At 45.2% G+C, this 14,673-nt stretch overlaps 1 protein-coding gene across 5 annotated transcripts in view; it reads left to right on the top strand.

Moving 5' to 3' along the window:
* Positions 1 to 14,673, top strand: part of Dync1i1 (dynein cytoplasmic 1 intermediate chain 1) — a 317,505-nt gene that overhangs the window by 72,875 nt on the left and 229,957 nt on the right. For all 5 annotated transcript variants that reach the window (XM_041675567.1, XM_041675566.1, XM_041675568.1 and 2 more), the window contains one exon: positions 8,356 to 8,471. In XM_041675567.1, the coding sequence (XP_041531501.1) occupies positions 8,356 to 8,471 (116 nt within the window). The remainder of the gene's footprint in view (positions 1 to 8,355; positions 8,472 to 14,673) is intronic.

Genomic DNA, 14,673 nt, shown 5'->3' on the forward strand with positions numbered 1-14,673 from the left:
CTATAAAAGGTGGGGGACACCATCAGACACTGTGAAGCAGCAGTCACACTCATGAGGATGGTGGACATCATCAGCCGCTGGGAGGTGGCAGTCACACTAACGAGGATCCGTGGTTAAAAAGCAGATGATAAAAGTTTAGGAGTTTATACAAGTGCTCTACGCTGCTAATGAGAATGCAGTGTATAAGGACATTTTGAAAAATCTTGAGTAGGCAGTTACTCAAAAGCTAAACAGAATCTCCATGAGACCCATTCCTAAGTGTCTTCCTTTGGGACATGGCCATACGCCCACACAAGACCTTGAGTTTTCATAGAAGCATTATTAGTGTGTGTGTGTGTGTGTATACTTAAAAGTTACATCATTTCCACCTTCTCTCTCCTCCCTCCAATCTCTCTGATGTTCCTCCCTTCCTCCTCTTGAAATCATAGCCTCTTTTTCTTTCATTGTTATTGTTTTACACACACACACACCCTTAATTATGTAAATACAACCTGCTTGGTCCTTTGGGTATGACTTGCATACATGATTCTCATGGCTGACTTGGTACTGGATAACCAATAAGGAATCTCTCCCTGGGGAGGACTTTTTCTCCCACTTCCAGCATTCCTTAGTTGTCTGTAGCTCTTTGTCTACAAGCGGGGTGCTGTGGGACCTCTCCCCTCCCCATTCATATGTCTATTTATGTTGTCTTGGTCTTGTTTCGTTATCCGTGTTGTTGAGGGTGTAGCTTCCTGTCATTTCTAGGAGATACATTCTCACAGCAGATTTCCTGGTCCTTTGGCTTGTGTAATCTTCTCACTCCCTCTTCTGAGATGTTTGGTGAACCTTAGGCACAGGAATTATGTTGTAGGTGTATCTGGCTAACCATTCCACAATCCACAATTACTTGTTATCTACTTTTTGACTGGTTGTGGGTTTTTTGTAATGTTCTATTGCAAAAAAAAAAAGGAAAGAAAAAGAAAAAAGGAAGAAAAGTTTATTTGATATGTGGTAAGAGCCACACTTACCTGTGAGAATAAGGATAAATATTTATAATGCAGTCAGGAATTAATCAACATTATTGTTAAGGTCAAGGCAAGGAACAATTCAGATACTATCCACTGGTGCATGGATTAAAAAAATGTGTGTCTATAACCATGAAACAAATTATATACTTATTCCTTCTACAGTAATAAACCTTGAAAACACAGCTAAATGGGGACAGTGGTTCATGGCAGTAATTTTCCTCTTGAGATCTAACTAATGGCAGTTCAGTACCTGGGCAGATTGGATCGTGCTCCAGACACTTGGTTTTTTTACTCTCAGTGGTACCAAGCAGCCTTCTCAAGCTAGAAGCAGTTTTCACTCTTCATTCAACCTTCCTTTCAGAAGAAAAGATTCAAGATGGATGCAGCACTTCTTTGCTGAGCCAGTGTCCTCTTCAGTGTTAGGAAGGCCAGGAGAGAAGGAACCTTTTGGGAAGACTTAAAGGGATGGAGAGGAAGGTGACGCCTGTGTCACCTTATATTTCAAGTCAGCTGGGGACAGGTCCATGGTTCCATCAGCCAGTGTGTCCAGGACAACTTACAGACACTATTGGCTTTTCATTAGAATACGTGCAAGTCACCTGTCCAAACTTTGTGTGCTCTGTGAGTTCACCACTGTTCATCTTGCCACACTCTCCTCCGCCTTTGCACCTGCCCTGCCTCCTGGAGCGGAGCGTCACAAGCTTGCTGCAGAGCTGTCTCTGCTTTGCTGTGGCAATGAGCTGTGTGCTCCGGAATTTGGTTACTGATTGTGGAAGTCAAAAGGATTCTGCTCAGACACTGAGTTCTGGCTCTCTCCGTTCTGGTATGACTAAGGCCAGTGAAACACAACCTTTAGCAGCCTTTGGAATTTCTGGGGCTGAGGAGTCCAGACCCTGGATTGGCTTCCAAATCACAGACGGCAGCTCCTCACCTCAAGTTTTTTTGCATGGATTTGAGGTGGGAACTGTAACCCTGCTTTCTTCTGTAAAAATACTTCCTGTGCTGCTGACCTGGATCAGCAGCCCCAGGTCTTCACGCCTTTGTGTTTCCCCCTGTGTTTATTAAACACAACCACAATTAACCCATAGAGACGAGGCTTTACTGAGCTTTTTAGGGATGATGAATTATGGTTATATAAAGCCCTATGTAAATTTAGTTTAGCAATTCAAAATTCTAATTAATACCTCTTATGTTAAAAAATGAATTTCCAAGGTAACAGTGCACATGGTGATTTATTAATAATGCAAACACCCAGAACGGAGTCCATTTAAATCTCAGCTTCTGTCTTCACAAGACTTGTCCTGCGTCTCCCTGCTGTTCTCATCCCTCTCCTTTCTGTCCTCACACACTGAATTTGTGGTTAGTCTGGGTCTGACTCTGAAGTGAGTAAGCTCCACAGAGTGGAGATGATGGAGAAGATACAAGTGAGCAAGTTCCCCACCGAGTCAGAGCTGGCAGGCATGATAAGGGTATGACTGGGGCAATAGCAGCAATGGCTGTCTGCTTGGACTATAGGGGGCTATGACTGAGAGGCAGCAAAGAGACTCTAGAAACACTGAGAGCCAGTATGGAATCAACAGCTTAACCAAAAGGAATAGCAATTACATAGCATTAATGTGACAGTGGCTTTTCCAATTATTTGTTAAATAGTTTCTCTTTGAATTGAAAAACCACCTTCATCACACTTTTAATAAAAATAGAAAAGCAGATACTTAATGTTTATATTTTAAAGCAAAGTTCTATATGCTTTGTCTGGTAGGCATACTAGCAAAGTAATTTTGTCGTCTGATAAGAGTTATAGAAATATTTTGGGCAAACTGAATATTAAAAGATTATACACACCTATGTGTCCTGGACCTAATGAAGCAAAGATTGGTGACTGGTAAAACCAGCCGTGATGAGACTCGGATTAGACACAGCAGAAAGTAAGGGCTTTGCTATGAGAGGGCGCCACCTTCTGGCCAGTCTTTCCGGATCCTCTAACGCTGGCGTCCACTGTGTGGTTCTTAACGCAGAAACAGGGTCTTTCTGTAGAACTCTTGGGCTCCTTTCTCGGGAGTCCTATCTCATAAGAAGGACACAAATGCTTCGACTTGACTGTGTTAGATCGTGGAGGCCGTGCTTCAGCAGGTGTGGGGTCATCCGCAGTAGCCAGGTCAACGGGCACACGGTGCGAGTACACAGCCCTTTGGCTCGCTGTCAAGCAGAGCTGCGGCCTGCCACTTCCAAGCCTGGAGCACATTTCTCGGCCTCACTCACCCCTGATTTTTCATCTGTAAAGTAAGAATAAATTTTATTCAGGATAAAATAAGATATGTAAAAAAAAAATATTTAGCGTAAGTTGCCAGAACAACAGCGAGGTAACCACAAAGAGCAAGTTATTTAATATAAACAGAGCTTAATCAATCCAGAGACTGTAGGGAGCTGCATAATCTACCCAAAACACCTTGAGAAGTAGTATAAGTGTTTCTTTACAGTTCTCGGCCCTTTGGGGCAGGTCTGCTCTACGGATCGAGAGCCAAGCTGTCAAGTGACCCGTGCTCTGGGAGATCAATATGATGACAGCTCAGCTTTTGTTTGTTTATGTGGCTTGGGCTGAACTAGGGCCCTGACCTCCCAAACATAACATCACTGAGAGACTGGTTGAAATGGTTCAGTGATTAGTAAAACAAGAAAATATTTTGTTTTAGTTAGATAAACTCATTTATTCAAGCTAACTTTCAGAAACTTGGAAATTTCATAGTGATATTTTTAATTAATGCAAAAGCAAACAGAGCAGCCAAACACCATACCATGGTACTCCTACCAAAGTAAATGAATAAATTAATGAATAATATAAATACAGATTGGAGTATAATTCTTAAATTTTATTGCCACAGATAAGCAACCCTATGGACTTAAAAAAATCTTCAATTTAAAATATCCATGAATCTGTCTCTTCTGAAGTTTTATAAATTAAACATTATCATAATAAGTCAAAAAGACGCACTAAAACCCGTGCTGCCTGAACCAAAGGCTTAGCGGCAGGCCAGGCTTCCCAAGCTCTAACCTCGTCTGGCCTCATACCCTGGTTCTGGGTCTGGAGGTTCACATTGTGGGGCTTGGAAGAGCTGACTGCTTACCTAAGTCTTTTGCCCATTGTTTGATCCGGTTAGTAGGTGACAGAGCGGGCATAGGAACCCATTTCCCCGTTGAATTTCTCAAGCTCTACTGCCTGTGTAGTTTGAACAGATCATAATGGAGTATCAAATTTTGAACTAGCTTTCCCATGCCTATGGCCTGCTTCTCAGTGTCCGACAAGATAGGCCTAAGGTACACATCCCATTAGAGAGAAATCCGAAACACTGCCTGTGGGTGTAGTGGTCACTCCGTGGTGCCTGGAGATCCCTGGGCCTCACACACATTGGTGGAAGGCTAGAACTTGGGTGATTTCTCTATCGTTCCTGGACCTTGTGGTCACAACTGCCCTAGTGGGACTCAGGAAGATGAGTTAGGTGAACTGTACAGCAGGCTTTGCTGCGAGCAGACCTGGTGGGTCCACTCGTGTTTTTGTCTTCATTTGCATCAAGGAGAAGCACTGGAGGCAGGAAATGTTCATCTCAGACCCTAGACAGTTTTAAAGTCATGCCTTCAGGTTCTTCCTTTCAGACCCTAAGCCTTTTTTACCTGGCCTGGTGGTTTGCTTTTGTTGTTGCTGCTGTTTTTGTTTTCTTTTTTCCAGGAAATCATGTGTGCACTCTTTCCATTCACTGTAAGGAGCTGTGGAGAACAGGGTGGAGGGACCAGCCGGGTCCTTGGTGCATTCCTCTTGTTCAGAGCCTCTCTCTGATCCGGGCCCAGGTGGATCAGGCCTGTGTGTAACAAGGGCTGTGTTTGGATTTACTGTGTTGGGCTGCAGATACACCCCGACGGGCTTGCTCCCTAGAGCAGCATTTGTCTCTATGTTTGCTTATATCTGCTGTGGGTACGCTTAGAGCCCATGTTAACTAGAATCTTAAAGAAATTCTGTTTCCTTCGGAGTGCACGCTCCGTTGTGTTTTATTCATAGTCATCTAAAGAAAAGCAACGAAGCCACGACCTTCACCTGTCATGGCCGAGCACTGCGGCACATGTGGGGTGTGTTCTTATTGTTCTTAACTAGAGAGGAGTGGCCCTAAGGGTGATTGTGCCTTCTCTTCATTTTCCTCTCTCACATGTCTGTCCAGAAGGCAACTTCAAAAGAGTATACTAGCATATGTCCAATACCACTGCTAACTCTGCATCCTAAAAATAAAATTCAAGGAACCATTCCAAGATGTGTAGGTCTAATAGTTGTGTACATGCATGTGCATAAAATATACATGGTTTGTGCACAGCATATACATGGTACCTATGCACTCCCAGGAAGAACCGCAACAGAAGGCACCAGATGAGGAAGCTGCATCATGGAGGGGCTGAGTGTGCACAAGGTTCACACACGGAGAGTGAGTTCAGGGCTGAGTGTGCACAAGGTTCACACACGGAGAGTGAGTTCAGGGCTGAGTGTGGCCAAGGTTCACACACGGATAGTGAGTTCAGGGCTGAGTGTGGACAAGATTCACACACGGACAGTGAGTTCAGGACTGAGTGTTGACAAGGTTCACACACAGATAGTGAGTTCAGGGCTGAGTGTGCACAAGGTTCACACACGGAGAGTGAGTTCAGGGCTGAGTGTGGCCAAGGTTCACACACGGATAGTGAGTTCAGGGCTGAGTGTGGCCAAGGTTCACACACGGAGAGTGAGTTCAGGGCTGAGTGTGCACAAGGTTCACACACGGATAGTGAGTTCAGAGCTGAGTGTGGCAAGGGTTCACACATGGAGAGTGAGTTCAGGGCTGAGTGTGGCCAAGGTTCACACACGGATAGTGAGTTCAGGGCTGAGTGTGGCCAAGGTTCACACACGGATAGTGAGTTCAGGACTGAGTGTGGCCAAGGTTCACACACGGATAGTGAGTTCAGGACTGAGTGTGTATAAGGTTCACACACGGATAGTGAGTTCAGGGCTGAGTGTGTATAAGGTTCACACACGGATAGTGAGTTCAGGACTGAGTGTGTATAAGGTTCACTCACTGATAGTGAGTTCAGGGCTGAGTGTGCACAAGGTTCACACATGAATAGTGAGTTCAGGGCTGAGTGTGGACAAGGTTCACACATGAATAGTGAGTTCAGGGCTGAGGGTGGATAAGGTTCACTCACTGATAGTGAGTTCAGGGCTGAGTGTGCACAAGGTTCACACATGAATAGTGAGTTCAGGGCTGAGTGTGGACAAGGTTCACACATGAATAGTGAGTTCAGGGCTGAGTGTGGACAAGGTTCACACATGAATAGTGAGTTCAGGGCTGAGTGTGGATAAGGTTCACACATGAATAGTGAGTTCAGGGCTGAGTGTGCACAAGGTTCACTCACTGATAGTGAGTTCAGGGCTGAGTGTGCATAAGGTTCACACACGGAGAGTGAGTTCAGAGCTGAGTGTGGCAAGGGTTCACACATGGAGAGTGAGTTCAGGATTGTGTGTGTATAAGGTTCACTCACTGATAGTGAGTTCAGGGCTGAGTGTGGACAAGGTTCACACATGAATAGTGAGTTCAGAGCTGAGTGTGGCAAGGGTTCACACATGGAGAGTGAGTTCAGGGCTGAGTGTGCATAAGGTTCACACATGGATAGTGAGTTCAGGACTGAGTGTGTATAAGGTTCACTCACTGATAGTGAGTTCAGGGCTGAGTGTGCACAAGGTTCACACATGAATAGTGAGTTCAGGGCTGAGTGTGGACAAGGTTCACACATGAATAGTGAGTTCAGGGCTGAGTGTGCATAAGGTTCACACATGAATAGTGAGTTCAGGGCTGAGTGTGAACAAGGTTCACTCACTGATAGTGAGTTCAGGGCTGAGTGTGTGTATAAGGTTCACTCACTGATAGTGAGTTCAGGGCTGAGTGTGCACAAGGTTCACACATGAATAGTGAGTTCAGGGCTGAGTGTGCACAAGGTTCACTCACTGATAGTGAGTTCAGGGCTGAGTGTGCATAAGGTTCACTCACTGATAGTGAGTTCAGGGCTGAGTGTGTGTATAAGGTTCACTCACTGATAGTGAGTTCAGGGCTGAGTGTGCACAAGGTTCAACGTGGATAGTGAGTTCAGGGCGGAGTATGGACAAGATTCACACACAGATAGTGAGTTCAGGGCTGAGTGTATACAAGGTTCACACACAAATAGTGAGTTCAGGGCTGAGTGTATACAAGGTTCACACAGGGATAGTGAGTTCAGGGCTGAGTGTGGACAAGATTCACACACGGACAGTGAGTTCAGGACTGAGTGTTGACAAGGTTCACACACAGATAGTGAGTTGAGGACTGAGTATGGACAAGATACACACATGGAGCGTGAGTTCAGGGCACCGCTGCTTTCCCATGGACGATGATGTCTCCACGCGTGGCTATTTTCTGGGTAACTTGGGAGGTGACTCACAGTCCCCATTAAGAACCTTAGTTAGGAAGTGGGTTAGCGGAAGCATAGGATCAGGACTTTGGTCAATAATAGCATGTGCTTTCATGGGGTCAGTGTGATTTTAACCCTGGTTCCACCAGTTGTAAATTGCAGGTATTGGGTAGTGGAGCTGAATTCTTCGTCTATAATGTAGGGAAGATAACATCCAGCACTTCCTAGAGATGTCATGAAGTCAGACAATGTAGTGGGTGGACGGACATCTGGAAACCTTGGATATGCTACAGAAATATTCAGAAATCATTCCCCGCATGTCCACAGTTCATTTGGGGTAACTAAACTGGGACTCTATTCGTCTGAGCCCATTGTTCTTTTCGTTCATTGGTGACTATCTTCGTGTGTTTTGCAAACACATTTGTTCACATGTCGCGCATTCTCCTGGATAAATGAGACCTGTTATCCTCTTCCTTAGAATAGGGTTCTTGCTGTCGCTGCTTTCATAAACAGTGTGTGTTACTCCAGCATGGAATACACCCACTGTTCAAACCTGAAAATTCTCCTGCCCAAGAAACTAAAATCTACATTGCTAACAAGAACTCCCTGTAAGCATGTTATCCAAGTGTAATCAGAGATGTTCAGAATAGAAGACTCACCTGAGCTGGAGAAGGACCTCAGTTTACAGACAGGACAGGGGAGAGACATTGTGAGAGTCTCACGTGACATCACCCTTCCAATTAAGGCCATGTTTCCACTACATGGGCCATGCGCCTAACACTGTACTGAGAGGTTGAGGGTATCTAGGTTTGTTTATTTTTGTGTTTTCAGAACTGACGGGTCTTTTGAAATAAAGACATCGCCTTTCTGAGTGTCTGTCCTTTGCTCCTTACAGAAGAAGACTGCACAAGCTGGGTGTATCAAAGGTCACGCAGGTGGATTTCCTGCCGAGGGAAGTAGTATCCTACTCCAAGGAGACACAGACTCCACTTGCGACGCATCAGTCTGAAGGTAAACGACGGCTTTTGTCTTCTTTGCATGCTGCAACTGCAGAAACTGTCAGGGGAAAACATCCTTTATGTTGACTTCACATCCCAAGGGTCTTCCTAGAATGTAAGCAGAATGACATCTAGAATGCCGCCGCTGCATTTTCTGATTTTGGAAGGTCTGCAGAGGGAATCCCTTGCTATTCCTCCAAGAAATCCATGAACCTTTAAGAGTCTAACCTTTATGTCATTTCTATGTTTATGTGCGGAGGGTGAGTTTCACAAATGGTGCTAGCAAGAATGCCTTAGGATCCGGCGTTTGGGGAGCGGAGAGATGGCTCGGAAGTTAGAAGTGCATGGGGCTCCTGCAGAGAGCCAGCATCCAGCTCTGGTGGCTCACAACCACCCGCAAGTTCAAATCCAGGGGATCCGATGCCCTTTGTGTCCTCTGAAGCATGTGCACACACTCCATACATAAAGACGCACACACACAAGTAAAAATCAAAATCTTAAAAAAAAAAACCTCACTATTTGTAGGAGTAGCAAACCGTTTCTAAAAATAGAATATTACTGAGGCATAGATGCCCCCAATCACTTGCACCTATGGTTAATTTTTTTGCTCTAATAGTCTGGTTGAATAGACATGAAGGAGACCTTAGCTGACTCACAAAGCCTAAAATCTTGGATCTAACACTTTACAGAAAACCTTCATGGGCCCTGATTTTCTGGGCAGTTCACATAACAACACACCAGTGTTCGGTAAGGGATTTGCTGACATTTGCATACCAGTTTTTCACTTCACATTTTCTGGTATGCGCAAAAGGTCTATGCACTTCCCTCCCTACTCATCTACATGGAATGTGCAAAGCATTAAAAATCGATGCGATGATTAATCATACTTTTAACTTCCTGGGATTGCACTCTTGATAAAAATGAGCATCCCTCTAGGCATGTCTGAGGGATTTTCTCAATTTGCTTAGCTGAGCTAGGAAGATCCATTGTTTATACAGGCAACACTCTCCGGTGCACTGCGGTCTTGGGCTGAGTTAAAAGGGGAAAGGGACCCGAGTAGCAGCACTTGCACCCCTTTGGTTGCTTGTGCCATCTGCCTCAGGACCCTGCTCCCGTGCCCCCTCTGCCATGATAGCCTGCAAACCAAACTAAACCCTCCCCTAAGTGGCTTTTTGTCAGGCATTTTTATCATTGAAACAGGACAAGGAACGAATACGGACAACAATAAGAAAAGTTAAAACTGATAAATCTTAATGTTTCCTGGTATAAATGCAATACCGTGCTGGGGGTAGCTTGCTTACCCAGCATGCACGGAGCCCTGGTACAGTTCTCAACACGGTGGCAGACTAAGGAAAAAACGAGCACGGTGTACCGGATAAAACTGCGTGAGAATCGGAGAGCTGCGTATACAGAAAACAGAGTGAGCCCAGCGTTTGCATCGCTGGAGAGAGTAACTCCGCCGATACAGCCGGGCCAAGAGTCTTTTGACTTCCTGTGTCACTGGTGTGGGGAAGAGCATGTTAGGATTTGGGGTTCATTCTTGCTGTCCATTAAATATTGGGCAAAATCCTAAGTAATGAAATACATTAGCCTTTCATCCTTGATCTGAAACAGACATAAACCAATGCAGTTTGGTTTGTGCAAGCTACAGAGACGTTCTATTTGGACTATCAACACCTAACGTCACAAATGAAGAAAAATCTTGTTGCTTGAAGTTCAGGGAGCAGTCTCCTGGGTAATAGGGCTGTGAACACAAGCCTTTGACGGTAGGGCCTATCAAGCCCTGTGGTAAAACATCAAAGTTTAGACGCAGAGGAGTGGCACCCTCTGGTGGTAAAACTTTAAACAAACCAACCGCCACATTAAGACGCCTGTATTAGCTTGGCAGAAAATACGGCCCTAGAAAACCCTTCAGGAGTCCTGTCCTTGGGCCTCCAGACAAGAGCAGGAGGATCATTAAAAAGCAGGCTCACTGCCCAGCCAAAGCATTTGTCTGAGTTAATTTGCTGCCAAAGGCATTTGCAGAGCTATACCCACAGGTATGTTTATTTAGCCCCAAATTTGACCCTCAACATAAAGTGATAGAACTGAAACAGGAGAAGGAGTGGATTATTTTTAAGAATGTGTATACTTAAGAAATTGGAAATGGTACAGAAATATTTACAAGGGGAGATAAATTCAGGATGAAAAGGCATCAGCTGTAAACTTTTAAACTGGAATACATCAAAAGGAAAAGCCCACAGAGTTCACTTTATTACTTTATGGAGAGAGGTTGGGAGCCCTCATTATGCTGTGGTCCAAGCAGCAGGAAGGGAGGAATTTAGTTCTTAGCCATTGGCAGAAGTTCTCTCTGTTCTTTTAACAAGACCCATAGAGCTTTCTTGTGGTAATGGTTCAAATTCCACAATACAGATTTGAACCCAAAGCCAGCTACCGGAGCCTATAGGAGTGCCTGGTATTAAAGCAATAGCTGATAAGTAAACAAGAAAACCTTGATTGTTGTCATCTCACCACAGAGAGTGGACCCTGGGCCTTTGGCTACCTGGCTGTTGAGGATGCCCAGGGCCCGCCTTTCACCTGTAGGTGAGGCGGCAGGAAGGGAGCTCAAGTGTTCGCCGTGGGCAGCAGTGGGCAGTCCGCAGCCAGGTCTTTCCGAATGGGAGTCTTGGGATGGTGCCCACTTTGGTATTTGAGTCAGTGTTGTAGTAACAAGGCCAGCCTTGCAGGGAGAGGAATCCCGTGACGGCTGAATTTGACAGCATAGGAAGGTTCTTGGGTAGGTAGCGTTTGCAGTTGCTGTGGGTATAAATCCCATGTGAGCCCTTTATTAGCTGTAATACATAAAGACTGACTGATTCTCCGTAACTCATTGTTTGAAGACAGAAAATTAATGAAATGCAAACTACCGGCTTCAGAGCATTGATTCTCTGCCTCGACAGGAGTTGTAGTGGCTTCACCCTCCTACAGAGGGGAGGTGGCTGGGATTTGCCGGAGTCAGGGCCCCTTTCCTTGACCGCATGCTATAGTGAGTATGCTCCTCAGTGGATTAGCTTGTAGCATAATGATCTGCTGTGAGAAATTCTCCAAATGGTTTTAAGCTTGGTAGATTTAGGAATCAGATCTCCATCAACACAATTCTTTCAAGTAGTCTAGGCTTTTCTCATCTTAGGTCATTAGCCACAGGCAAAGAAGGCTGAGAATGGAGAGCTCTGATCAGGAGCAGGCTATCTCTACCCGCAAACATTTTAAACATGTGGTTTTCATTCCCAAGTAAGGAAAGAATATGTATATTTCTCTGCCAAATTGCCTCGGCTTTGCATGTTGTTTCCCTACCTGTCCATGAGGTCCTGAGTCGGCAACCAATCCTGTGTGTGTTTATTGCAATGGGTACACGGCTGGTGAGCAGCAGGCACCAGGCCGCTGAGGGCACTGACGCCTCCAGACTGGTGCGGAATCCCCAGGTTCCGCATGGCCCTTGGAGCAGAGAGAATGTCTTCATGTGCAAGGATGCTGTCGATCAAAATGGACAGGGGAAGATGCTTCCGCATCCTGTTGGTAGTATTGAAGGTTCTCTGTACTTCCATGGCATCGGATAAACGGGGACTCGGGCTTTATCTTGGCCTTTTCCTGCCTTCACCTCCTACCCGTCTCTGATGTCTTGCATCCAAGACAAATGGTAACTGCTGGACTTTCCCGGGCAGTCCTGAAGGCGTGTGATTCTGTGCGTGTGCCATGCTGTGTTCCCTAACTGGAATGCCACCCCTTCCGTGTGTCTTCCTTCAGGAGTGTGTCCCAGGGTCAGTTCCTTGGCAATCCCATCCTCCTACCATGTTCAGTCTGGTCCCTCCTTATTTCGCTGCGTTGATTCCTTACGCGTCTCTCCTACCATGTTCAGCCTGGTCCCTCCTTATTTCGCTGCGTTGATTCCTTACGCGTCTCTCCTACCATGTTCAGTCTGGTCCCTCCTTATTTCGCTGCGTTGATTCCTTACGCGTCTCTCCTAGGCTGAGGTTTCCCTATAAGCAGAACCCGAGTTCTTTACCCACTTTGAGAGCCTCACACAATGCTTAGTTCCAAAATCACACTCACTAGACATTCAAACAAGCAAGAAGCACAAGATACCGGAGGCTGAGGAAAGAGAGAATGGAAATCCTCATGTTTTCTGGGGTCAGGGGCCACCCATGCGAAAGTGCAACGCTTTTGCGATTTTTGACGGAAATATCACAGAAGGAGGATTTGTCTTTCAGCTGGTCCCCTGTTTCTTCTGTCCCTGGGTGGCTGTCCTTAGGCATTATCCGCTCACGGTGTGATAGGGAAACAGGAAACTGTCTGGCTTGGTCCAGGGTAGGGCAAAGCAGCCTGCAAGCTTCACTATGCAGAAATGTCTTCAGAGGAACTCTGGAGTGGGCCTCCAGGGAAGGCAGAAGTTTCACCTTTGTATGCTGGAAAAAAATATTTTCTCGGTAGGGAAAAAAATTTCTACCTTAATTTCCCATCCTTTCCAGGATGCATTCACCGCAGACTGCAGACAAATGGTCGCTGTTTGGGGCGGCAAACAGTCTGGTCTGATATTGCCCAATGAAATCGTATGGTGCCACCCGTGATTTTAATCATACGTTTTTGTGAACTCCATAATTTCAATATATTCAACTCTCAAAAAGCAATGAGTATGAAATTCTCAATGGGACATCCCCCTTCTTTCTCTGTACATAGACTAAGTCTTAAAACGGTGGTTTCTATTCTGCATTCACAGCATGTCCAAATTCAGGCTCATTTCCCTTAGAAACACTTATTGCAGGATTTCATTAGCTTTATGATCAAGAGAGTGGATCCATGTGCCACTGCTTCCCAATAGAGTCTAGTACCCGCTATTAAATTTAAACCCAAATTAATTACAGTGAGTTAAAAGTTCAGTGTCTCTGCCGCACAGCTAATCCCCACGGTTGAGATGTAAAGGCTCTTGTATTGAACAACCCAGGTCTCCCTGGATCCACCATTTCATAAGTCTAGAAGCTAAGATCCAAAACACACACATGAGCTTCACTCCACTGTCACTGCGGAGAAGGACCAGAGTAAGGAGATCGCCGTGATGCAGGGCTAGGGATTCCCTTCCTTTTTGTGAGATCAGCCACAGGTTGATCAAGCAGGGTTAGATGGCTAGACCAAAGGACAGTTGTACAAAGCAGGATAACTCAGATATGCCCCCAAATAAGCCTCATTTTGAGATCAGAGCAGCATCCACGGGAGGCTGCCAGGTTTCCTTTTTCACTAGGACATTCCATTTCCCCCTGCCAAACAGAGCACCAGCTCTCATGTTGGTTATCTTGGCCTCCGTGGCTTCTCTTTCCTTCCCTGAGTCCATGAGTAACAATAGTTAAGACGGATGGCTACCTTTCACACAGCTTGGTTACAGCTCTTCTCAGACCTTTAGCCTCGTAAGTATACGCTCTGATTTTGAAAGAGTCCCCAATAAGGTTATTTTCCAGAGACTACAAAGGGAAATAATTCTTTTGTAATATGACATTTTAAATCAAGCGGTTCTTAGACACAGTTCTCAATGGAAGCCCGTCATGAAATAACTCACAGTTACTTAGAAGGAAACAAACCTTGACTCCAGCTTTGTGGCCGGCTCCTAAGAGTCCCGGCCTCCACGTAAAAGAACAGTCAAGTGTTTGTTAATGAGTCACGGTGGCATCTGGGTGCGAATTAAAAGTTGCTAGTAAGATGACAAATGAATTTTATTTTTCACTCTGATCTTTAGAGAACGGGCAGTTATAGAGGGTTGTTGATATATGCTTTATTTTATATTCCTTATAGTTCCATTTTGACACTTGTTACCTATATTAATGTCCTTTAAGTGAAGACAGGCTGTAGAAGCCCCAGTCCTATTGTTAACAAAGGTTAAGGATTGGAAAATAACTGTATTTGCAAATGTTTCCCCCATTTTCCCTTTGAATATACCTTAACTGAGTGTTGACGGTGTCACGCTTCCAGGTCTGCAAGCCTGGAGCCCCATGCTCAGGACAAGATGGTCAGACCTGGTGGTAGAGTCAGCTGGTGTATTGTGAAAAAGATAAAAGGAAGACACAAAACTTTCACCGTGAAGTAGTATTAAGTGTACGGAGGGTGGGGTACGCCCACGCTGATACTTTCCCTCTCTGTTCCATCTGCTGTTAGGTTCCAATTATTGTTGGAACTTTCTTGTAACTCAACCT

This window comes from Microtus oregoni, unplaced genomic scaffold, assembly GCF_018167655.1.
Source record: "Microtus oregoni isolate MIOR12 unplaced genomic scaffold, Mior012 000026F_ref0000081, whole genome shotgun sequence".
Taxonomy (NCBI): Eukaryota; Metazoa; Chordata; class Mammalia; order Rodentia; family Cricetidae; genus Microtus; species Microtus oregoni.